The sequence below is a fragment of the Dendrobates tinctorius genome, unplaced genomic scaffold, assembly GCF_039654945.1.
Source record: "Dendrobates tinctorius isolate UK_male_01 unplaced genomic scaffold, ASM3965494v1 ptg000024l, whole genome shotgun sequence".
In the NCBI taxonomy this organism is placed as follows: domain Eukaryota; kingdom Metazoa; phylum Chordata; class Amphibia; order Anura; family Dendrobatidae; genus Dendrobates; species Dendrobates tinctorius.
This window is the reverse complement of record NW_027361692.1, coordinates 3,649,797-3,675,612: the sequence shown is the minus strand read 5'-3', so window position 1 is coordinate 3,675,612 and position 25,816 is coordinate 3,649,797. Positions and strand designations below refer to the sequence as shown.

The 25,816-nt window shown below is 40.0% G+C and overlaps 1 protein-coding gene across 1 annotated transcript in view; it reads right to left on the bottom strand.

Annotated features, from left to right (window-relative positions):
- IMPG1 (interphotoreceptor matrix proteoglycan 1) overlaps positions 1-25,816 on the bottom strand; it is a 428,352-nt gene that overhangs the window by 256,261 nt on the left and 146,275 nt on the right. Inside the window, exons 6-8 of the mRNA XM_073569420.1 lie at positions 23,387-23,475; positions 18,635-18,784; positions 4,425-4,483 (exon numbers count right to left, since the gene is read on the bottom strand). Of these exons, the coding sequence (XP_073425521.1) occupies positions 4,425-4,483; positions 18,635-18,784; positions 23,387-23,475 (298 nt within the window). The remainder of the gene's footprint in view (positions 1-4,424; positions 4,484-18,634; positions 18,785-23,386; positions 23,476-25,816) is intronic.

The window sequence follows — 25,816 nt, the reverse complement described above, 5'->3', positions numbered from 1 at the left end:
TCACATTTACTCATTCACACACAGGTCTGGACTTGAACATTAATTTCCATGCATATATTTGCCAACAGATGGTAATTTCTCTGAGGAACAGACCACAGATGTGTCCCCCGGGGTCACTAAACTCTTGCCCTCACTACATTCCTGAGAGGACACTGAGATTCAGGGTTTACTTATGGTGAGGGTTGAATCCCGTCCTTATTCCCTGGTAGCACATTTTCTGTCTCCACTGGAGAATAAGGGGTAGGTTTGAGAAGGACGGCAGAGACCGTAGCTCCCAGGCAACAGTCTTTTCAAGACTGGTAGCTCATTACTTCGCCGGACCAATAATCTGTTACTGTACTGTTTCTCTTCAGCCAGGGAAGGCCTAAGATGATGGGGGTTGGCATACCCTTCAAGACATAGCATGACAGGGACTTTTCATGAAGAGTCCCTATACGCAGGTTAATATTGTCTATGACTTGGGTCAAACTCCTCTGGCTGAGAGGGACAGAGTCAATTGCATGCATGGACATGGGTCTCACCAGCATCCTACCAATCAGACCATGGGTCTGAACAAAGCAAAACTCCACCAAATTGATTCCAGCTCCACCATCCACAAGAACCAGTATGGTCTCAGCTTCCCCACCAACCATCACTTCTGCTGTAATGGAAAATGAGGATGGAAAAGTGGAGGAAATGTGCACACCATAGTCACCTCCCTCCACACGACCAGGGGAACGTGGCTTTTGGGATGGAGAACGTACTTTGGCACGAGCTGGGCAGACATTGAAGAAATGATCCGTAAGACCACAGTAGAAACATGCCCAGTCCCACGGCAAACAGCAGGAAATCTAGTTTGAGAGGAGGCTACTCCCACCTGCATAGGTTCGTCTATCTGCACCAGTGTGTCCTCCTCCCTAGAAAAAACAACAGTGGGTAGATTCAGTGTATGTATCTTCCTGAGGTGTCTAGCCACCTGGATAGCAAGGGCCATGGTGGCCTCCAATGACCCAGGAGTAGCATACTGCACCAGAGTATCCTGAAGCCTAGCTGACAGACTCTGACAAAAAATGTCTCCTAAAAGCAGAGTTCGATGGTCCAGATTCTGAGCAGTACTCCTCAGTCAGCTGGCCCCCCTGCTTGATCTTATGGAGTCGAGACTCAGCCAAGGAGACACCATCAGAATCCCCATACACAAGCACCAATGCCACAAAAAAATCATCCACCGACCACAAAGATGGTAAATCGGTCAGCAGTGAGAAGGCCCAGGATTGGGATCACCCTTGTTGAGAAGGGAGATTATAATCCTCACACGCTGTTCCTCACTCTCTAAAGAATGAGGGTGAAGCCTGAAATATAATTTACAGGCTTCTTTGAATATAATAAATTTATCTCTCCCTCCCGAGAACCGGTCAGGAAAAGATATTTTGGTTCCGGTTGAGACTGGACATGAGTCGAGACCAAGAACCCTGACACTTGCTGAAGTTGTTGCACCACCTAACACTGCAACTCCTTAACCTCATCCATGAGGGTCTGGATCAGGTGAGCAAAAGCCTGCACTTGAGCCATAGGTTCAATGGATAAAAAAGGTCTGTTTTTTTAATAATGTCACAACCCATTAGCGTCGGTCCAGCAGATGGCACAGCAAACATCAACAACGGGATGTAAAAAGGGAGAGGAAGGCCCTAACTGTAGGGAACGAGGGATGGGGCACCTTCTAACTATGCCTGCACCTATCCCTAAGCTCCCCTAGTGCCCTACGCGGGTCCTTCCCCCCGCCTCTGTCATTTTCCTTGTCCCTATCTGTCACCTTACTAAACCCTGGCTAGTGCACTGGCTGGCAAGGATGCTAGCCTCACCATTGTAGATGGTGTAAACACGGGGTAGTGACAAGCACAAGACAGACAAGGAAAGAGAACAAGAAACTTAGCTCCAGCCACTGCTACCAAGCTCCACACAGCAGAGGACACTAAATCAGGAAGCCTAACTCCACAGAAGTAGCAGATAAACCACTGGTACCAGAGAGCTCCAATCTTCTAGGCTGGTCTACACAGAATAACTCTATTACCAACAGTCAGCTGATGCATCATCTGACTATTTAAAGATGGTGGGAGTGGTCACCACCCACATCACCTGACCTAACAACAAAGTAGCTTCCAGCAAGAAAACTGACATTAACCCTTTCTAGCATGAAAGCAAAAAAAGTTTAAATTAAAGCAGAGCTAGAGCTGTCACAAATCCAAAAATGAATCATCACACATAGTCAAATGATGGGTGAGAGTAAGTACCAGTAACATAAGAGGTCCAGCCAACTAGTCCAAAGAGCAATAGAGAAATGAAATTGAGAAATAATGTCAAAGTTAAAGTAAGTATGGAAGTCATAGCAATTAGGAATATCAGCCAAACAAAGAATGAACTTCAAGCAAGGTGGTGAAGCCAGGGTTCTCTTTAAATGGACTTCCAAGACAATTGAGAAAGACTGGTTGTCCTGGTTACCCAACAAAGTTAGCAATGGAGATACTTTTCAACAGGGCAGATATTTTTGAAGAATATGGCACAAACTTAAAAAAAAAACAGCACTAAGTTAAAATGAATCTTCCCCCACAGATGACAGTTTGTTGCTGTAAAGTAAGACAAGGTAAATTTGCAAAGATTAGTTGATTGCTAGGACAGCTAGATTTTATACATTAGCTGTCCAGATGGAAAACTCATTTAAATTCTGCTGCTTTTCTTATACTTGCAGAGTAAGGATTTTTCTTTAAATTTCCACCTGTGTCAACGTCTGTTTGTTTAGCATTTAGTTCAGGCTTAGCAATTAATAATGCTTCTGAACATTCCACACAATATTGGTATTAATCATATTTTCTTTGTACCTCAGTGACAGAAAGCACTTAATCATGCTGTATTCACATTACAACTTAATGCAAGTGTTTGCTATAAAACTAGAAATGACACCTACAGTACAGGAATATGTGAGCTCAACACGAATATTTGAAATGATTGAATGGTACTGGTAAAACTCAGTGGTTACCTTCATACAGTTTCTACAGAATTTATTTTGGTGCTTTTTGTGATGTTTGCATTTTTTATGTGCTTTTCCCCTAAATTCAATGCTGTAGGGGTTGGAAAAAAGGAAGTAGAAATAATTAACAGAGGGCACACAATATTGCAATATGTCCAAATACGTCCATCATTCAGTGCCCATGAAATTCTGCTACTTGGATGTCCAAAAGAATACAATTGCCCAATAATGATGCCATATAATTCTGACGAATAGCACCTACATAGAATTTCTGATGGTCTGCAAATAATACCACCATTCACAGTTACAAAATTCAGTTAAATGAGTGTACTGTGACCAAAGAAAAACTTCTCTGATCATCTAGGCCAGTCAAAGAGGTTAACCATGAAATACATGAAAGTTTTGGTAAGCGTTGATGTTAACATGACATCTTTGGAAGTTTATTTTGGTGGAGGGTGTTAATTATACCTTGTGGTCTAAAGCAGTAAAGGGTGTCAGAAATTAATTTTTGGTCATCTAGGATAAAGGAGGTGTTAACTGAGACACCTGTATTTTTCCAGTGTGGTAGAAGTTTTGTAGTGGATTCAGGGTTAAATACCTCTGTCCAGTGCATCACTCACCTCTCAAGGCTCCATGGATGTATTTTAGTAATTGTTTAACCAGCTTTTTTTTATACTGCACCGATCAAGGAGATCACACAGGACAAGCCAGGCTAGAAAGGTGAGTATTGTGGAGCCATGTAACGGTTTGCTCTAATATAGAACACTCTGCCCCAATAACGGAGCATGCTGGAGAATGTTTCTATGCCTCACTCACATGTTGCCGGACTGGCCATCTGGCAATTCTGCAAATGCAAGAAGGGCCTGTCTGGTTATGGGCTGCCTTGTCTATTACGCTGTTAACAGAATCTGTGTTCTCAAGATACCCATACTGTTAAAGAGTTGTGATGGAGCACAAAGTTGCTGACTCCGTCACTTACCCCAGCAGGCCACGGGTATTATTAGAAATATTGGTCTTGTAGAAAATCTTCCTTTCCTCCATCCAGGGTAATATTAGTAATATATCCCATCTGGTTCATGGGGATGGGGACAACATGAGGCTGTGTGATTTCAAGTGCCAGGGCTGAATTTCAGCCCCAGTCCGTACCTTTTGCTGGAAGTCCCATCCTCTGGCTCTCCCTAATATTAACCCTGATGTTCACAGTAGATTTGAGCATACCAAGTTACAGAATAAAAAAAAAGCAACATTTTCATAAAAGTCTGCAATGTATGGTCCATCTAATGTAAGAATAAAGTATTTCAGCTGTATTATTTATAAGCCCAAACAAAAACAATATTATTGTTCATAAACACAGTACACATACAATGTCTAGAAATGTGTGTACATTTATTAAAATTGCAGTGTATATAAATATTTCACTTACCTGAACCATAAAACCTGTATCTCTTTAAACCCTGGAAGATTTTCAAATACCTTTTGCATCTATTGAAAAAGAAACAAATCTGTTTGTTTAATATAGTAGTATCAAGAGTATCGTACCGAGGCTAGAGAAAAGGTCTGGTTCGCACATCAGTGATTTATATATTTTATTAATGTACCATTTTTCTTCCATTTTATCAAAGCACAGTAGTTTATCAGATTTTGATGTTGCTCAAGAATCTTCATGTGCTGTCCATCCAGTCATTAAAACTAAGTAATATAGAGCACCAGACAATCAATAAAATATGAGACTGCAGGAAAAAGCATCATGACAACACATTATAGAGACAGTTCTGCCAAAGAAAATGTGCTAGTACGTTGATTGCATTCATTGCTTTCTATACTTGTAAAGAAATAATTATTTTTCAGTGTGTACAGCCAAGTAAATATGCTTATATTGGTAAAGTATGTCAGATAATTTGGTTAATTTTTATATCCATATAGGTGGTCAAGTTGTGGGGTTTATTTTGCTCCTTTTTTTCCAAAAATTGTGGAAAAAATGTACCCTGGCTGGCTTCATTGCAGCCTTAAACAGTTAATTAGATATTAATTCAAAGTCATACAAATGTGCTGCATCAATGCACTATATTGACATCCACTCTTTGCTATCTATATGTAGAGCATGAAAAAAGTAATGGGTTACATTGGACATTAAGCAGTTCATCAAAGAGTTTGTGCATTAATTATTTATTAGTATCAAACGTCCATTGGCTCAATCTCGAGCCAAGGTGACTTGATGGATGAACAATCTGTAGGAAGATCGATCTTGTGCAAGCCTAGATAGGTACGCCAGGGTCTTATCTGCCATTGTTTTGATTGTACCAAGCCATTAGGCAGCTGGTCTTCCTCTTCGCCTTGTTCCTTTTATTTTTCTGATCATGACGTTCTTCTCCATTTATTGCTCTCTTTGTATGATGTGTTCAAAGTAGGAAAGTGATAGCTTGGTGATCCTTGCTTCAAATGGCATGTCTGGCTTGATCTATTGCATTATTGATTTGTTCTTTCTTCTTGCCTTCAATGGTATTGATAACATCCTTCCCCAGCACCACATTTCGAAGGCGTGGATTCTTCTTCTGTCTTGTTTCTTTTTTGTCCTGGTTTTGCATTCATATACAGTGGGTACGGAAAGTATTCAGACCCCTTTAAATTTTCCACTCTTTGTTTCATTGCAGCCATTTTGTAAATTCAAAAAAAGTTCATTTATTTTCTCATTAATGTACACTCTGCACCCCATCTTGACTGAAAAAAAACAGAAATGTAGAATTTTTTGCAAATTTATTAACAACGAAAAACTGAAATATCACATGGTCATCAGTATTCAGACCCTTTGCTCAGTATTGCGTAGAAGCACCCTTTTGAGCTAGAACAGCCTTGAGTCTTCTTGGGAATGAAGCAACAAGTTTTTCACACCTGGATTTGGGGATCCTCTGCCATTCTTCCTTGCAGATCATCTCCAATTCCTTCAGGTTGGATGGTGAACGTTTGTGGACAGCCATTTTCAGGTCTCTCCAGAGATGCTCAATTGGGGTTAAGTCAGGGCTGGGCTAGTCAAGAATGGGCACAGAGGTGTTCTGAAGCCACTCCTTTGTTATTCTAGCTGTGTGCTTAGGGTCATTGTCTTGTTGGAAGGTAAACCTTCTGCCAAATCTGAGGTCCAGTGCACTCTGGAAGAGGTTTTCATCCAGGATATCTCTGTACTTGGCCGCATTCATGTTTCCTTCAATAGCAATCAGTCGTCCTGTACCTCCAGCTGAAAAACACCCCCATAGCATGATGCTGCCACCACCATGTTTCTCTATTGAGATTGTATTGGGCAGGTGATAAGCAGTGCCTGGTGTTCTCCTCGCATACCGCTTAGAATTATCACCAAAAATTTCTATCTTCGTCTCATTAGACCAGAGAATCTTAATTCTCATAGTCTGGGAGTCCTTCATGTGTTTTTTTAGCAAACTCTATGCAGGCTTTCATATGTCTTGCACTGATGAGAGACTTCCGTTGTGCCACTCTACCATAAAGGCCCAACTGGTGGAGGGCCGCAGTGATAGTTGACTTTGTGGAACTTTCTCTCCCATCTCCCTACTGCACAGAGCGCAGCTACTGTGATCTTGGGGTTCATTTTTACCTCTCTCACCAAGGCTCTTCTCCCACGATTGCTCAGTTTGGCTGGATGGCCAGGTCTAGGAAGACTTCTGGTGGTCCCAAACATCTTCCATTTAAAGATTATGGAGGCCACTGTGCTCTTTAGAACCTTGAGTACTGCAGAAATTCTTTTGTAACCTTGGACAGATCTGTGCCTTGCCACAATTCTGTCTGTGTGCTCCTTGGCCAGTTCCTTTGACCTCATTATTCTCATTTGGTCTGACATGCACTGTGAGCTGTGAGGTCTTATATAAACAATAGTGATGAGCAAGTGTGCTCGTTAGTCGAGATTTCTGAGCATGCTTGGGTGTTCTCCGAGTATTTTGGATATGCTCAGAGATTTAGTCTGTGTCACCGCAGCTGCATGATTTGCATCTGCTAGACAGCCTGAATACGTGTGGATTTCCTAGTAAAAAGGCTATCCCGACATGTGTTCCAGCTGTCTAGCAGCTGCAAATCATGCAGCAGTGACGACACAAACTTAATCTCTGAGCACGCCCAAAATACTCGGAGAACACCCAAGCATGCTCAGAAATATCGAGTAACAAGCATACTCGCTCATCACTAATAGACAGGTGTGTGCCTTTACAAATCAAGTCCTATCAGTTTAATTAAACATAGCTGGACTCCAATAAAGGAGTAGAACCATCTCAAGGAGGATCACAAGGAAATGGACAACATGTGACTTAAATATGAGTGTCTGAGCAAAGGGTCTGAATACTTCTGACCATGTGATATTTCAGTTTTTCTTTTATTAAAAATTTGCAAAAATGTCTACATTTTTGTTTTTTTCAGTCAAGATGGGGTGCAAAGTGTACATTAATGAGAAATAAAATGAACTTTTTTGATTTTTACCAAATGGCTGCAATGAAACAAAGTGACAAATTTAAAGGGGTCTGAATACATTTCGTACCCACTGTACATTCAGCCATACACTTGATGTTAATAAAAATGTACGGTAACTTATCAGATCAGGCTGCTTTCTTCTATTGCTCAATGGGCCAGTTTTGATGAATAAATTCCCATTGTGGATTCTTTCATCTGTGGTCAGGGTCAGAAATGTATCTATATAAACTTCTGTGGGCGCAGACTAAATAGGTTAAACTTTGCATCCCATTCACATCAATGAGCCCTTAGTGCTCATGATCCTGATGCTGGTTTGGCACTTGGTTTTCCTTGGACCATTTTTGGTAGCAATAACCACAGTATATGATCACAGGATCACAGAATATCACTTCTGGAATGTTTTGAACAATTTGACCTTTGACATAGTTGCACAGATCAACACAAATGAACTCCCATTGACAGTTGACATTGTAAGAAGATAATGTTGATTGCTTCATCTGTAAATGGTTTTAGTTTTATTTTCTCATCAATGCAAAGGTGCTGTGATATTTGCCAATATAAGTGCTAATAGAAGGTCATTAATGGAGATAATGGAATCTTTTAAACATTTTTTCTCAAAAATTGGAAATGCACCAAATCGATTTGCTGCAAATGGAAATACTGCTAAGTCTCCCATTGACTTGACAATTACATCAAACACTCTGTGGTCTCCTAGAACAGTTTACATACATTTTCACGTTCTTTTACACAAATACTGCCTTAGTAATGTCAGTGTGACCTCACCATAGAAACGTATGCTAACCTGGTACTAACAGCCCATTTAAGAATACAGCACACTGACAGACATTTCATGATTTTTTTAAAAATGGCCCTAAAGTAATCCCGCTTAGATATTTGTGATCAAGCAGATTGCTTGGTGTGAAGCATTTACTCAGTCTAATAGTGTCGCTGTCAGAGGTAACATCATCCATCTGTGATTAAGACAAGTGATGTTCGATATATTCCATAACACTTTGCATTAATAGCAGACTATGACACTCATCTTTTTCAGTTATATACTACTATATGTAATTCAGTGAGAGTTTCAGTGCCTGAGTAGGGACCCAGTCTGTAACATAAATAGAGAAAAATTTGGAACTCAGGGGATGAGCAGTAGAATAGTGAAATTATTTTAATTAGACAATCCAATTGCACAATATATTTGACCTTTTGGTCCTAGATTCCAGACCTTCATCAGAAAGCAACGGATTGCCATAAACAGGGAATTTCCAGAAGATATAATGCAGAGGAATCACAATAATTGTCTCAAGTACAGTGGCGCCTCTGCACATGTGACTACTGTCACGATTCCTCTGCGCTACATCTCCTGGTCTGAAAAAACAAATACAGTACATTGTGCAATTGGATTGCCTAAATAAAATATTTTCACTATTCTACCACTTAACCCCCTGAGTGCTGAGTTTTTCTCTACTCTTTTCAGTGCGACGGTTGAACAATACACTACTGTCTGAAGTGTTTTTTCAAACTTTTTGTGTGTTCTATCTCCATTACTGAAATGTGAGCTCTGACCACTTCTCACCATCCTAAATCACAATAAACTGAGTACAGCATTCACTTCCTCAGATTTATATGAGGCATTAAAGGGAATCCTACATAGGTGGTGGGCAGCATGGTGGTTCAGTAGTTATCACTGTTGTTTTGCAGCTTTGGTGTCCTTGGTTCTCACCAAGGATGACATTTGCAAGGAGTTAGCATGTTTTCCCTGTTTGTGCATGAGTTTCCTCCAGGTACTCCAGTTTCCCCCCACACTCCAAAGATATACTGATAGGGAATGTATACTGTACTTGGGGTCATGTGAACCTTTTGTGGCTGAGGGAATCTTTAGCAATTTTTAAATTGGAAGCAATAATTTCTTTATATATACAGTTCTGGCAAAAATTAAGAGAATACCACATCAAAACCCTGTCAGCCCATTCTCCAAACCTGAACCCCATTGAAAACCTCTGGAAAGTAATCAATAGGAAGATGGATAGTCACAAGCCATCAAACAAAGAAGAACTGCTTAAATTTTAGCGCCAGAAGCAGTGTGAAACACTGGTGGAAAGCATGCCAAGATGCATGAAAGATGTTATTAAAAATCATGGTTATTCCACTTAATATTGATTTCAGAACTCTTCCTGAGTTAAAACATTAGTATTGTTTCTAAATGATTATGAACTTGTTTTCTTAGCATTATTAGAGGTCTGAAAGCACTGTTTCTTTAATTTAATTTTGACCATTTTTCTTTCTCAGAAAAAAATACAAAATTTATTGTTTGGATATTCGGAGACATGTTGTCAGAAGTTTATAGACTAAAAGAACAATTTTACTCAAAAATATACCTATAAAGAGAAAAATCAGACAAACTGAACATTTGAAAGTTGTCTTTTATTTTTTTCCAGAGCTGTAATTGCTCAAATTGAATCACAAATTATTCAAATTCGCCTTGACTTGCAAACTTCATGAAATTTGACAAAAATTTGAATCACATTGCATTATTTTTCTCATCTTCAGTTATTAATCAAAAATGCTACATTGTGCAATTATGATAAATATGAGGTTACCTTTACAATTTCATGCAGAGGACCAATGCGGCTATATGTCTCCTCATCTCAGCATGCTTAACATCTCACTCTCCGCAAGGAGAAATGATACTTCTTGGACCCCATGCAGAGAACCAAAAAGTCTACAGCTCAAATCTTCAAACAGCAGTTTCTGTTTTCAGCAGTTGTTAATGAGTAAAATAAGCCCAAAAAACTTCCAAGGTACACGTATTATGTTACCAGGTAGATCAAGATGAGAGAGTCTCTGCAATAGCACATTTAAGAACATAACATAACCCTAAATTTTGGATGTACAATTTTCCAACTTTGCATGCAACCTGTTACCCAGGAGAATTACTCTGTAAGCAAAGAGTTATGAAAAATATCCTCTTTAGTCCAAATACTTCTTTCTAATATGCAAATATTTTCCAGCAGTTGCTTGCTAATGAATTACGGTAGCATGTCATTAAAATAACCGAAAGTTAACAAGTAGGTTTTTGTAAATATTTACATAAATAATTTATATTATACGGTATTATGTATGCAAAATCAAGTTTACATTCTTATGAAGAACAAGTTATAAAGATATTGAAAAACTTGCATAGGTTTAAAGGGGATAGCCACTTTTCCTTCTTTTTAACAGATGTATTTGGGACATAAATATGAGGTACGTCTAAGTACTCCAGGTTTTTCTTCTATACTTGTATCCCCAAAATCATTGCTGACGGAGGAGCATGGGGCCAGGCCAGGTCATCCTCAAACTAAAAAACATCAATCCCTTGTGGGGAACTGTTCAATTGGAGGATGCTATTTGAAGAATTGGTCACATGCTCCTCTACCAGTAGACATTTTGTGTACAAGAGAGGTGTACAGTAGTCTGCGAAGAAGACTGCAATAGCCAGTACTGTCGAGGAACCCGTAGTACTTATCAATTAGTAAATGTCACAGAATAATATGCCAAATTAATTTGCTGAACTTAAGAAAAAGTGTCCAACTCCTTTAACCTTTGAACAGTTAGATCTGATAATGGTTTCCATAACAATCAATTGTTAGTACGCAGTGATGAGTGTGAATATGCTTGTTGCTCGGGTTTTCCCGAGCATGCTGGGGTGTTCTCTGAGTATTTGGGCGTGTTCGGAGATTTAGTTTGTGTAGCCGCAGCTGCATGATTTGCGGCTGCTAGACAGCCTGAATACATATGGGGATTTCCTAACAAACAGGCAATGCCCACTTGTATTCAGGCTGGCTAGCAGTCGCAAGTCATGCAGCTGCGGCGACACAAACTAAATCTCCGAACACGCCCAAATACTCGGAGAACGGTCGAGCATACTCGGGAAAACCCGAGAAAAGTCTTGGTAGATTTTTAAATGATAAAATACTAATTTTGATAATAAAAAAAAACTATTTAGACTGAAATAAGACAGTGAGGAGGAAGAAAATAGTCTTTTTTTAAATTTTTATGTTTAAAGTCTTTATGATAACTTGCTTTTTCAAGTCACTATACCATCTGCTCCTTTTTTGTATTAACAGTCACTTATTTTTAATTATGTTAATATCTTATATGGCAGCCTCCTCTTCTAATCACAGTGGTTTTGTAAGGAAAAGCACTCATATAAATAGACTTCCTTTAGCATGTCAGTCTATGTCTCCTGCACAATTGATTATTGCGCTCACTCAAGACCATTATGAATGACAGTGATATTTTCAGAAAAGAAAATCTTGCTGATTTACATCAAGATAAAAACTAGCAGTTGCAGTTTTGCATGCAATACAGATTGGGCAGTTAATGGACCAATAATTCCAGCTGGCTTTTAGGCTCCCTGACTAAAGTACTACAATCTGCACAAGTGAAAATATTCTAATGGATAAAGGAGACTGAAAGCTTGTTGTGCAGATTTATAAATGAGATTCTGCAGGAGAACATTTGTTTTTTATCAATCATTTCAAAGACATGTATTTGTCTTACTGCTTTGCTTTAAGTGACTTCCTTTCTATGGCATTATATCCTGCTCTAGCTTTCATTGCAACTTTTAACACTCACATTACGTATTAAGTCCAAGAGCAATTTATCCAACAGAAAATCTGGTGTGCATATAAATCAACAGCGGGACTGGTGGAAGATGGCCTAGTCAAATCATGTGATTTACACAAGACGCCCTGGTTTCTACCAGTTCTGTAGAAATAAGAAAAATCAATGTATTGTTGCCCTGTTTGACATTTTATTAAAACTGTAATTAGTTGAGCAAAAAGATTTGCAGGACCTTGGTCCAGGAGGTAACCTGTGTCTGTATCAGATCCCTGGGAACCTTATACTCCCTGCTGGCATTACCGGTGCCGAAGAAAAATGTCCAGCTCCATGATGTAGTGAAAAATATTCTTTATTCACTCAATAGAAATGAGGTTTAAAAGCCAGCATGAAATACAAGGCATGCGATCTACGCGTTTCAAGTGACTAGGCACTCTTAATCATGGTATCATGATTAAGAGTGCCTAGTCACTTGAAACGCGTAGATCGCATGCCTTTCACTACATCGTGGAGCTGGACATTTTTCTTCATTATCTTGGATTGTGCGCTTGGACACAGTGGTCTCGTGCTCCGATGATGGAATGCTATGTCTGGAGAGCTGGATTTATATCCTGATTTATCATTACCGGTGCCACCTACAGTTTTAATTATTAGGCTTTACGACATCAGTACACTGGGTTATGAGACTTGCAGAACATTGCACAAGACCAACCAAAGGAGGTGCCAAGGATGTTGGCAGGTAGCAGGAGGTTCACACCTATCTGATCCAGCAGCCGCAGACTGTCAACAAGGCTGTTGTAACAAGGTCATGGAACTCCTTTTGCTCAACTTTAAAATAATATTTGCCACGTAAGAATAAAATAACCAGCTTTTTTAACTAATTTCTGGTTGACAGTAGAAATTTCTACTGACCATAAGTCATATTCTGACCTATCTTAGGTTGGGTTTATAGAGGAATTGGACAACTGCTCTGTTGAGTCAGTATGTAGGACCTATCAGACAAGGTAATCTTGATGGTTGATATGGCACATTTATTCATCGATAATCATTCCAATAGCCCTGAAATGATATGTATAACACTTTGAAGTTTTGAAGTTTTGTAGAACTGTATCAAACTCCTTTCAAGCTACTTAATGCAAATGCAGCCTTAGCTATATGAAAGTGACTTCCAAATCTATAACCATGGGTAAAAGAATGGTAACTGCTCTTCACTGCTGTTTTTTTTAGCACACACTCTCTCTACATTATGTTCAGAGTTTTGGTCTTTTATTTACTATTGCTAAAATGTGAGCTTTAACATCTTTCCACTAAACAGATGGACCCCAAAATGGTTGCTACATTGCATTCCCTTCACTGGGTTTTTGACAGGCTGTGATAAGCTGTGTTATACTATGTGATGTCATGTACTAGTAGATGGCTATGCTATACTATTATGCAGGGCATCATTTGTACGCCTGCCTGGTCACAACCGTAACAGCTTGCACCTACCAAATGTCACTTCAATTGTGTCTCCTTGTGCCTGCAGTCAATGGGTTTTCACAAACACTAGAAGCCTGGTATAACTACTACTTCCACACCCCCAATAACTTTTTCTCTGCACATTGATAGACATTTAGTCATTCACAGTTAAGAGCTGCATTACACTTAAAAAGTAGAATGTAAAAGTTAGGGTATTCCTGGTCAAAATTACTGTTATTGTGAAGCAAGTTGTGAAGCAGTTAAGCAAGTTGAAGATGAAATGATCTCTAAAAGTCCTTTGCATTTTAGGAAAAAAAATTGTCATCTTTTTCTTGTTAAAAATTATAAAAAGGGAAATGGACCAATGCAAAAGTTTGGGCACCCTGCATGGTTAGTACCTAGTATCACCCCCGTTTACAGTTTGTAAACGCATTTTGTAGTCAGCTAAGAGTCTTTTAATTGCTGTTTGAGGGATTTTTATCCATTCTTCCTTGGAAAATTCTTCCAGTTCCTTGAGATTCCTGGGTCGTCTTGCATGCACTGCTATTTTGAGGTCTAGAAACAGAGTTTCAAATATCTCCAGATCAGAGGATTGTGAAAGCCATTGTTAAACCTTCAGCTTGTACCTTTTGAAGTAGTCTATTGTGGATTTTGACATGTGTCTGGGATCATTTTCCATTTATAGAAGCCATCCTCTTTTCAACTTCAGCTTTTTTTTTTACAGATGGTGTTATGTTTGCATCAAGAATTTATTGAAATTTCATTGAATCCATTATTTCCTCTACCAGTGAAATGTTCCCCCGTGCCATTGGCTGCAACACAACTCCAAAGCATGATTGATCCAACCTTATGCTTATTGGTTGGCAAGATGTTTTCTTCCTGAAATTCTGTGCTCTTTTTTTGCCACACATACCTTTAATTGTTGTGGTCAAAGAGTTCTATTTTGACCTCATTGGTCCACAGAACTTGTTTCCAAAATGCAACAGGCTTGTTTAGGCTACTTTCACACTTGCGTATTTTTGCGCACACAAACGAATGAAAAAAACGCATCATGCGTTTGTGTGAGTTTTTTGTGGGTTTTGGTGCATTTTTTAAAAAAAACGCATGCGTTTTTTTCCGCATACGTGCGCATTACAATGCGCACGTATGCGCACCCATAGACTTTAATGGGTGTTTTGCTGTAAAAACTGCATTGCGTGCGCATGCGATTTTTGGGGCAAGTCGGACGCACAAAAAATGCAACAGGATGCATTTTGTGAGCCCGAGCGCACACTGCAAAAATACGCATGCGAATTCAAACGCATACGTGCGCATATGTATGCGCACCCATGTTAAAGTATAGGGGAAAAAATGCAAGAGAGAAACCAGCCTTAGATGTTATTTTGCGTAAATCTGACACTGAATTATTTGGTGAGGATGCAGGAGAGGTTTTCTTCTGACGACTCTTCAATGAAGGCCATATTTGTGCAGGTGTCTCTGAACAGTAGAACAATGTACCAAAACTCCAGAGTCTGTATAATCTTTCTGAAGGTCTTTTTTTTAGTCAAGCAGGGATTTGGATTTGCCTCTCCAGCAATCCTACGAGCAGCTCTCACTGAAATTTTGCTTGGTCTTCTAAAGCTGTGTAACTATGTAACCTTATCTTGACCTACGCTGTTTTCATTAACTGCCATTTCTTAATTACATTTTGAACTGAGGAAAGGACAACTTAAAAATGCTTTGCTATCTTCTTACAGCCTGCTCCTATTTTGTGGGCCACCTCTATTTTTATTTTCTGATTACTATGCAGCTGCTTAGAAGAACCCATGGCTTCTGTTTTTTGACACAAGGTTAGAGAAGGCTGGGTTTTTATATAGCTGGGATATTTGCATCACTTGGCCTTTCCTAACAATGACTGTGAACAAACCATAACCCTAACAGGCTAATTAAGGTCTTAAACATTGGTCAACGTTATCTGAGCACACAAATCTCCAAGGGTGGCCAAACTTTTGCATTGGCTCATATTCCTTTTTGTATTTTTTAATAATGTAACCAATGACAATATATATTATGTATATTTGGCTAAAATACAAAGGAAATGTGTCATCTTTAACCTGAGGCCTTTTAGAAATCATTTCATCTTCAACTTGCTTAACTGTTCACAATAACAGTAATGCTACTGTACATGTATCTGTTTTCTGTTGGTTTTGTAGAAATACCATACTCTACACTGATTGATATGACTAACATTACTTTCACACACACACCTTTAAGCTATCAGTGAGTATTTGAAGTGTAGGGGATAATGATCCCAGTGGAATTTCATATAAACATAGGAGAACATAAAAGACTACCTACAAATATTGCCCTTGTGTAGAGTGACTTATGAACTCCAGTGCTGCAGGGCGACAGTGTTAACAAGAGTTGTTCATCTGTCATTGCATAGATCAAGTTCGGATTAAATTTGTTATATTTATTTTATGTCATATAAGCCAGAAAAAAATCTGTAAAACTGAAATAAAAACTTTTTGTTTTAAAGTACACTGACATTCATAGATAAAGAAACACTCATTACAAACATTTTCTCTCCTAAAGCTTTCTTAGAATGTCTGTAATGTAGAGTATCTGTATTAAAATACTTACTGATCATCACCAGTTTTACTCCCTCAAGGTCCCTCAAGGATCATGTGATTATTCCTCTCCTTCACAAGCTCACTCAGGGACCATTGTGTGGGGCAGTGCTACTTCCACCAATTTAAGCACATGTGCTACTTCCATCAATTTAGGCATATAGAGACTCTGAATTTATATTGTGAAAGTGATTTCCAATCCACACAAACCCTTTTGTAATGCGGGGAGTCTGATTTGAAATCACGTTACCTAGAGAAGGAGCGGAGCTGTGCTGGAAACTGGCAAAGACAGCAATCAGTAAGTATTTTTAAGGGGCTGTCCCATGATCAAAGTACATTTGAATTAATAGATCTAATAAGTTGCACAATAGGTTGTGTTAAAAAAATAGTATTCTAAGATAGCAAAAACATAAATATGACCCACGCTCGAGGACACCACAAAGTACTGAAACAATGGCTAAGCTGGCCTGAAAGAAAGGTGATGGAAACCCCCCTAGGGGTATATGCTAATAACCAATGAGCAGTAGTAGACAATGCAATACAATAATAAAGGTGATAGAAGATCCTGCTGAGAAACATAAGGTGCACAAACTATGAAAGTCACTCAAACGCTGTTTGAGACACTGAAACTAATAGGGGAGTCAAACCATAGGGCTACAGAGTGCAGATTCCCCCATAAACAAACACAGCATTAAACAACATTAATCACCTCGCCCGTAATTGACATACACCACATGGGTGATGGCATAGGCAAGCAGAAATGGCATTACACTCACCGAGGTGCAGGGTGTGTAGGAAATGCTTGCAGTGGCTGTAGCAGATAAAAGACATGTGCAGTTGCCAGGTCCCACTCTGAGGCGGTGATGCTGCAAGGCGGTCATTCACGGGGTTCAGCTTTCCCTGCTAGAGGAGTGTGTGCGAGGCAGAAGGGGAGCAGAGAAGCAAAACGAGCTGGGTAGAGCCAGGGGAAGCTCCGGCCGGCAGCGTCCCTGGATACTTGCTAGGAAACAGTGGCCGACGGGTACCGGAGAATGTGATGTCACAGCTAATACGGAGCAGCACCAGGACAAAGAACAGACCAACGCGTTTCGAAGGCAAAATCAACCTTCTTTGTCAGATTTTGCCTTCGAAACACGTTGGTCTGTTCTTGGTCCTCGTGCTGCTACGTATGTATTGCATTGTCTACTACTGCTCATTGGTTGTTAGCATATACCCCTATGGGGGTTTCCATCACCTTTCTTTTACGCCAGCTTAGCCATTGTTTCAGTACTTTGTGGTGTCCGTGAGCGCGGGTCATATTTACGTTTTTGCCATTTTACCTCAGTCTGGACTGACACTTACCCTCACTTGACCTCAGCAGCTGAGGACATAACCCCATTTACTGACAAGTAAGCGCTTGTGTGTTTTTCGACTATTTTAGTATTCTAAGATAATCTTAGAAATTTGCCCCTGCTTTTACTATTTTTTTGCTGTGTCTGACCATGCAGAAACCCGATCAATGCTTACCACAGCTCCCGGCCATGGGAGAAAGCATCAATGATTACACAGATGACACAGCAGTGGCTTACAGCTGCTTCTTCTTTGCTGTAACACATTTCCCTGTTTTATCATAATAGTGAGGGTTTATACTGCATCACCAGCCCTCTTAGCTCATCATAAATAGAGATGAGCGAATTTGATCGGGTCTCTGCTTATTCGACAAGCTACAGCGCTTACCGAATAAGCTATAGCGGCAACCTGGACACATGGAGTGCGCCGGCTGATCAGCTGTTCTGCTCCGCAGCGGTAAGTGTTGCGGCTGTGTCACAGTAACAATACATGCATGGAGAGTCTGTGTGTTGAGCCCTCCATGCATGTATTGTGACTGTGACACAGCCGCGACACATGCAGATGCGGCGCTGAACAGCTGATCAGCCATCGAGTTTCATGTATCTGGGTTCCTGCTGAAGCTTATTTAGTAAGTTCTATAGCTTGCCGAATAAGCAGGGACCCGATCAAATTCGTTTATCTCTAACCATAAATCAAGGTAATAACACATGAGCTCAGCTGCCATTGGAGCTCTGACATCCCTGACTTGATTTATGATGAGTTCAGAACACTGTAGAAACACTCACTCCTATGGCAAATCAGGCAGAGAAATGTGTTACCTCACAGAAGGAAGCAGCTGTGATCCCTCCTCTCCCCTCTGTACCAGTCTGTCATTGTAAATTTGTTGTGGAAACTTGTTTACTGTTAACGATATCTATAACTTTGCATGTAAGCACCCTTCTCATGTACAGCACCATGGAATTAATGGTGCTATATAAATAAGTAATAATAATAAAAAATAATAATCCCCTGCTTTGTTGTCTGTATACTCTCTTATGCTTCCTTCTCTGGCAATGAGCTGTGCAATGTAGCGTCATCAACTGATGCAGCTCTTCATGGTGGGACATAGGAAATAAAGGAGTACATAGCAGGGACACATTTATAAGATTCTCTAGGCAAAACTTACCTTAAGTAGAAAATTTGTGGCAAGTTCTTGGTACTGAGGTGAATTTGGATCACTGAGCTCATTTGTAAATTCTTGGTTATTGAGTGTAACTGTGAATTCTACAATCTGTTGTTTTTGCTGTGGAGGTACTAATTGGGTGACTTCCGTTCCCTAAAATTGAAAAAAAAAAATTAAATGCTTAAGTCTATATCTACATTGTATAATAGAACTCACTTTATTGTTCCTTTGTGCCCTTTTCTATTCATACAGAATCATTTCTGCTGGTTTAGTAAGACAGGATTTTTTTCTGTTAGATTTTGTATGGAGCCAACAGAGCCATAGAGGTCCAGTTCTTGGCAGACATTTTCATTACAATTTGGAGAATTTTTTAATGCTGTTTTTGGTTGCAAGCTTTTCAAAGGTTAAACATTTATCTTGTGTTTCATGTGCAAAAACTGTGCCCCAAATAAATGTGCACATTACGATCCCTTTAGGAAATACCTGTACCATTCTCATGTGCAATTTTTGTGAATATGCACTTTTCTATTTTTTGTAGATAAGGCAAGGAAACTTTATAGCTTATGGGTCCATTCACAAATCTTATTTTTGTGAGCCAATGGTTCATAAAAAAGGAAAGACATCCGAGTTTATTTCTGTTTGCAGATCAAACCCATACATTTCAATGAAAAGGTCTGGAATGTGAATGGACAGTACATAGATGATCTCTTTTTGTTGCATTCGTGTGATGTTCATTATAAAACACAGACATAAATTCAGCCTTAAAAAGTTTATAGATTCATATTAATTTGTAAAGGGGTTTGTTTAAAAGATGGTCAGGGGCAAACATTTGAACAACTTAACTCAATCATTTCACACTCAAAAGAAGATTTCATACTGTTGACAATTTGCACAGGTCACTTAGACCTAGTTCATGCTCAAGAAAGACAGAATTTCATTGCCTACAGGTAGTTCCCTCAATTATCAATGTCAAAGTGTATGAGACTAGGATTAAAAAGTAACTATAGAATATTGGTCTACATGTAAGATACACCAGGACAGGAGAAGCAACAGGAGATATATTTGATTTCATTACCAGAAGACATGTTTTATAAAAACGAAAGTCAGCATGACACCATTCAGGAGACTGAAGCTCAGTCAGAACTGAACTTTGAAAAATGCACTTTCCCTTAACTTAGTTGTAAATCCAGCAAAGAATAGTGAAAAAAGTAAGCAAGAGTGTCAGAGAAAATTTAAATTCTTACAGAGATGTTAGACAGAGCTTGCACTTTACTTTGTGTAGCTGACCCCCTCCTTTGAAATCAGGCAATTAAGGAAACTCCTAATGGCTAACAGATATGAGGACCTGCATCAGGAATGTGAAGAAGATTTACAACTAAAGCCCCCATCACACACAGCGAGATCGCTAGCGAGATGGCTGCTGAGTCACAAGTTTTGTGACACAACAGCGATCTCACCAGCAAGATCGCTGTGTGTGACATCGATCAGCGACCGGCCCCCCTGCCGGGTATCGCTGATCATGCTCAAAAGCCCTGGATTTTTTTTTGATCGTTGGTCTCCCACTGGCCAGCATGCACCGCGTGGTAGCGGGAGAGCAAATATCAGTGAGCTCCCAGCTCGTATCCAAGGTAAACAGCAGGTTTCTAAGCGCCGCGCGGCGCTTAGAAACCCGCTGTGTACCTTGGATACCAGCGAGCTCGCGCTGGAAGCTGGTATCCAAGGTAAACAGTGGGTTTTAAGTGCTGCACGGTGCTTAAAAACCAGCTGTTTACCTTGGATACCAGTTCCCAGCGCGAGCTCGCTGGTATCTAAGGTACACAGCGATGCGCGCGCTCGTCGTCGCTGGTCCTGATCGCTGGTGAGATCTGCCTGTTTGCCAGCTCACCAGCGATCATGTAGTAACACACCAGCGATCCTGACCAGGTCATATCATTGTCGGGATCGCTGGTGAGTCGCTATGTGAGATGGGGGCCTTAGATAAGACTTTGAAGAAACATAAAGATCTTCCGGGTCTTTGTCTTCTTACTAGAAATAAAGAAGGGAGATTTGCATGAACTGCATCGATTCAATAGAAAGGAAAATCATATTTTTGGAAATGTGATGAAGTGGTGAATGCAAAGCACGGTTTCAATTCACTGGGCAATGGCCAGGATCCCTCCATTTGAATAAGGCATGATAGAAGAGGATACACCTGTCATCTTTGGTCTTTATTTAAAGATAAAATTATGATAAAAAATATGACAACCATGTTTAGCACCTGTGATCTTAAGGAGCAAAGATATTGTGAATGTAGGGAATCTCATCATTTTTTTAAACTGAAACCACATCTCATGACCAGCCCTGTTATGAGTCATCAAGGGGAGGTGTGTGGGTGTAACTTAGGAGCTAATAAAAGGCAAATGCCAATTTTTGGACCTTGTCATTCCCCGGAGGTGCAGCTAACTGCGGTTCTGTCCATTTTCTTTCTGGAGTGACTATCTCCATAAATCTGAAGCCGTTGCAGTGATGTCAAGTTTAGTAAGTCTTTTGTCCCCTTTGTAAAATATTTTGAATATTTTTTATAAACACTGCCTATCTTTCTGGACTAAATATAAAATGTAATAGTTCTGTTTCTTTTGTTCTGTAAATCACACTCATGAAAGCCAGACGCTGTCTGTCAGGTATCCAATCGGCCTGTAAACGATTGGTGTTGGCAGTTAATAATCTTACTTGGATTATTATGGAGTTGCCAGTGACTGTACCTGGGTATATATACTCTATAAGTTAGAATCTGAGGTGTATATACAGTGGGGAAAAAAAGTATTTAGTCAGTCAGCAATAGTGCAAGTTTCACCACTTAAAAAGATGAGAGGCGTCTGTAATTTACATCACAGGTAGACCTCAACTATGGGAGACAAACTGAGAAAAAACAATCCAGAAAATCACATTGTCTGTTTTTTTTTTCATTTTATTTGCATATTATGGTGGAAAATAAGTATTTGGTCAGAAACAAAATTTAATCTCAATACTTTGTGATATATCCTTTGTTGGCAATGACAGAGGTCAAACGTTTTCTGTAAGTCTTCACAAGGTTGCCACACACTGTTGTTGGTATGTTGGCCCATTCCTCCATGCAGATCTCCTCTAGAGCAGTGATGTTTTTGGCTTTTCGCTTGGCAACACGGACTTTCAACTCCCTCCAAAGGTTTTCTATAGGGTTGAGATCTGGAGACTGGCTAGGCCACTCCAGGACCTTGAAATGCTTCTTACGAAGCCACTCCTTCGTTGCCCTGGCGGTGTGCTTTGGATCATTGTCATGTTGAAAGACCCAGCCACGTTTCATCTTCAATGCCCTTGCTGATGGAAGGAGGTTTGCACTCAAAATCTCACGATACATGGCCCCATTCATTCTTTCATGTACCCGGATCAGTCGTCCTGGCCCCTTTGCAGAGAAACAGCCCCAAAGCATGATGTTTCCACCACCATGCTTTACAGTAGGTATGGTGTTTGATGGATGCAACTCAGTATTCTTTTTCCTCCAAACATGACAAGTTGTGTTTCTACCAAACAGTTCCAGTTTGGTTTCATCAGACCATAGGACATTCTCCCAAAACTCCTCTGGATCATCCAAATGCTCTCTAGCAAACTTCAGACGGGCCCGGACATGTACAGGCTTAAGCAGTGGGACACGTCTGGCACTGCAGGATCTGAGTCCATGGTGGCGTAGTGTGTTACTTATGGTAGGCCTTGTTACATTGGTCCCAGCTCTCTGCAGTTCATTCACTAGGTCCCCCCGCGTGGTTCTGGGATTTTTGCTCACCGTTCTTGTGATCATTCTGACCCCACGGGGTGGGATTTTGCGTGGAGCACCAGATTGAGGGAGATTATCAGTGGTCTTGTATGTCTTCCATTTTCTAATTATTGCTCCCACAGTTGATTTCTTCACTCCAAGCTGGTTGGCTATTGCAGATTCAGTCTTCCCAGCCTGGTAAAGGGCTACAATTTTGTTTCTGGTGTCATTTGACAGCTCTTTGGTCTTCACCATAGTGGAGTTTGGAGTCAGACTGTTTGAGGGTGTGCACAGGTGTCTTTTTATACTGATAACAAGTTTAAACAGGTGCCATTACTACAGGTAATGAGTGGAGGAAAGAGGAGACTCTTAAAGAAGAAGTTACAGGTCTGTGAGAGCCAGAAATCTTGATTGCTTGTTTCTGACCAAATACTTATTTTCCACCAAAATATGCAAATAAAATGAAAAAAAAACAGACAATGTGATATTCTGGATTTTTTTTTCTCAGTTTGTCTCCCATAGTTGAGGTCTACCTATGATGTAAAATACAGACGCCTCTCATCTTTTTAAGTGGTGGAACTTGCACTATTGCTGACTGACTAAATACTTTTTTGCCCCACTGTACAATACGCTCACTGTTAGTTCTCCAATAAATGGCCCATTAGTGGAAACAGCCCGTGGCTTCCTCCATTGATCATTTGTCAATTGTGTAATTATCTAGCAGGTAGAGGGCAGCAGAGGGCTGTTCATGACAAAAAGGTAACAGCTTGGTGGGTTCAACGTGACCCCACTGACTGTGATCTTTTACAAAGAGATTCTTCAAACCCAAGTCTAAATCCCATTAAGATTTTAAAATGATTTTCATATGCAAGAAACTCAAATCTTACATAGCTAAAATAATGGATGTTTTGATTACTTATTCTGAAAAGCTCTCCAAAAGTTTATGTAAAATATGAAGTCTGATTGTAAGAAACCACAGTAAATACCTTTGATAAATGTTTGGTGTCATTCATAATTTCATTTAAGGGAGTGTCGTTTGTAGTAACAAAGAAGAGTGTTTCGGACTCAGGGGAACCTGTAATATAAAGAGATAAAGTCACAATTCCTTTCTTTTAAGTTGAAATACAGTATGTAATAATCCATATTAAAAAAAATTATATCCTTTTAGATGCTTGCCCATAGGAAAATGCTGCATTTTTTTCCAACTATTATACACATAAAATGCTACAACCACATTTTTATTAATAGGGAGAAATACAAAGGACTGAAACAGTGTCTTTTTGTTTCTTCTTTGGTGCATTTTTGGTAAGTGGCATTTCTTCCAAAATGTTTCATGTTTCTGCTTGCACCAAAAAAACAAATTTACTGCAACTACATGCTTGTTAGATTTCCACCATAACTTAAGTGAGTTTTTGGCATGACATATAGTTAATTTGTCTAGTCGTTGAACACTACATCTCTACCTGCTAAGTCCTAATTACTTTTTTTTTTAAAAGTGAGGAGAAAGGCATAAAATACTAAAAAAGGCAAAATGCAAGGAAGGAAAAGTACAGCTGATTAGGGAACTCAGACCAAAACAGACACTTGTTTTAGATAGAAAAGAAACAATCTTTACACCTGATGAAGGTGGATTCACCGCCGAAAAGCTTTGTGAGGCGATAATGACCAAGTTCTTTTCTATCTAAAACAAGTGTCTGTCTTGGTCTGAACGCCCTAATCAGCCATACTTTTCCTTCCTTGCATTTTACACCCTTCTTGGTGTGCGGCTTGGTGCAGCACAGACCCAGCAGATTATTAACCATCCTGCAGGACCTGAAAGACGGAGGACCTGCAGTGACATCAGCATCACGTGACATTCCACGTGACCGGCTAACCTCCGAATCCGGAAGCCGGGACGGCGAATGGTGCATGATAAACACTGCAGGCGCTGAAAACGTGGTTATGCCAGCAGCATAACCATGGCAGGCTACTGTACTTTGTTTTTAACCTCCTACACTTGACCACCGGGTATCCCACCAGGAACACCACCTCCTCTCTCCTATTTTGTTTCAAAAAACGCAAAATGGAAGCTGAAACTCGGGCTATTGCCACAGAAGAAGAGGTTGATGACTTCAAATGGGTCAATTTCAATATTGTAAGCTATCCACTTTAGAAAGGATAGAAGATATTTTACTGATTGTTGGAGGTCCGACTACTGGAACTCCCAGCGCTCCCAAGAACACAGCTATGTAAACCAGGAACTGAGCTCTGCAAAGAAATGTCTTAAATGGAGTGGAGATGCACAGGTTCAACTTCTCCTCTGTTTTTCATGCAGGTGCTCTTTTATTTCCAGCAGTCCCATAGGCAATGAAAAATGGAGCAGAAGTAAGGCATGAACATTTCTATTGCATTCAAGACAGAGCTTTGCAGGGCCCATCAGCCGAGTTTCAGAGCCTTGTTCCCAGGATTGCTGGGAGAAATGGTGGTCGAACCCTCAAAAATCACTAAGTGATTTGCATTGGGGTCAGGTTTCAGATGAAACTCAGACTTTTTTTGCCCTAGTCGGACCAGTTTCATCTGAAACAAATTTTGTTTCATGAAACTCAATACGAACAAAGTCACTCAACTTTACAATTAATGCAAAGGGGACTTGGAGAAAACCATGCAAAAATCAGCTGCACGAATAATCACCTTTTTAGAAAGCAAACGTTGACAATTGTCATAAGAAATCCTTGAGCAAATAGTGCATATTTTATTGAATCACTCTATCTGTGGTTAAAGGCTGACATTTAGTTTTTATCCTTTATTGCATTGTATTAAAATAGAGCAATATACTGTTATCTGGACCATGTTTCCACAATGATGAAACTAGATTTCATTCATTCATCAGAAAACTAAGGTTCCCCACGTTGTAGTGTCAACATCCTACTGTTTTTCTGTGCTAATTAATATTTCAGCTCCTTGTTATTTTACAGTGTATAGCCCTAGTTGAAGAGCCCGGCATAGTAACTAACTATGGTTAGTTATAACAAATTATAATGATTATATCTATATATATAAAGCTGTGTATAGCCCCGCCCACTCCGCATAGCCACATTCACTATAATATCCCACATCATCCCGTCAGCCAGAGCTACTGGACTACTACCACTATTATCCCACATCGTCCCCTCAGCCAGAGCCACCAGACTACTACCCCTATTATCCCACATCATCCCATCAGAGCCACCAGGCTACTACCGCTAATATCCCACATCATCCTGACACAGCCACCGGACTACTACCCCTAATATCCCACATCATCCCATCAGCCAGAGCCCCTGACTACTACCCCTAATATCCCATATCATCCCGTCAGCCTGGGGTCAGAACCAGAGCGCTGAGTGGAACGGTTCTAACTTCCATACCAGAAATCCCTTTAAGAGAGGTCTTGGGTC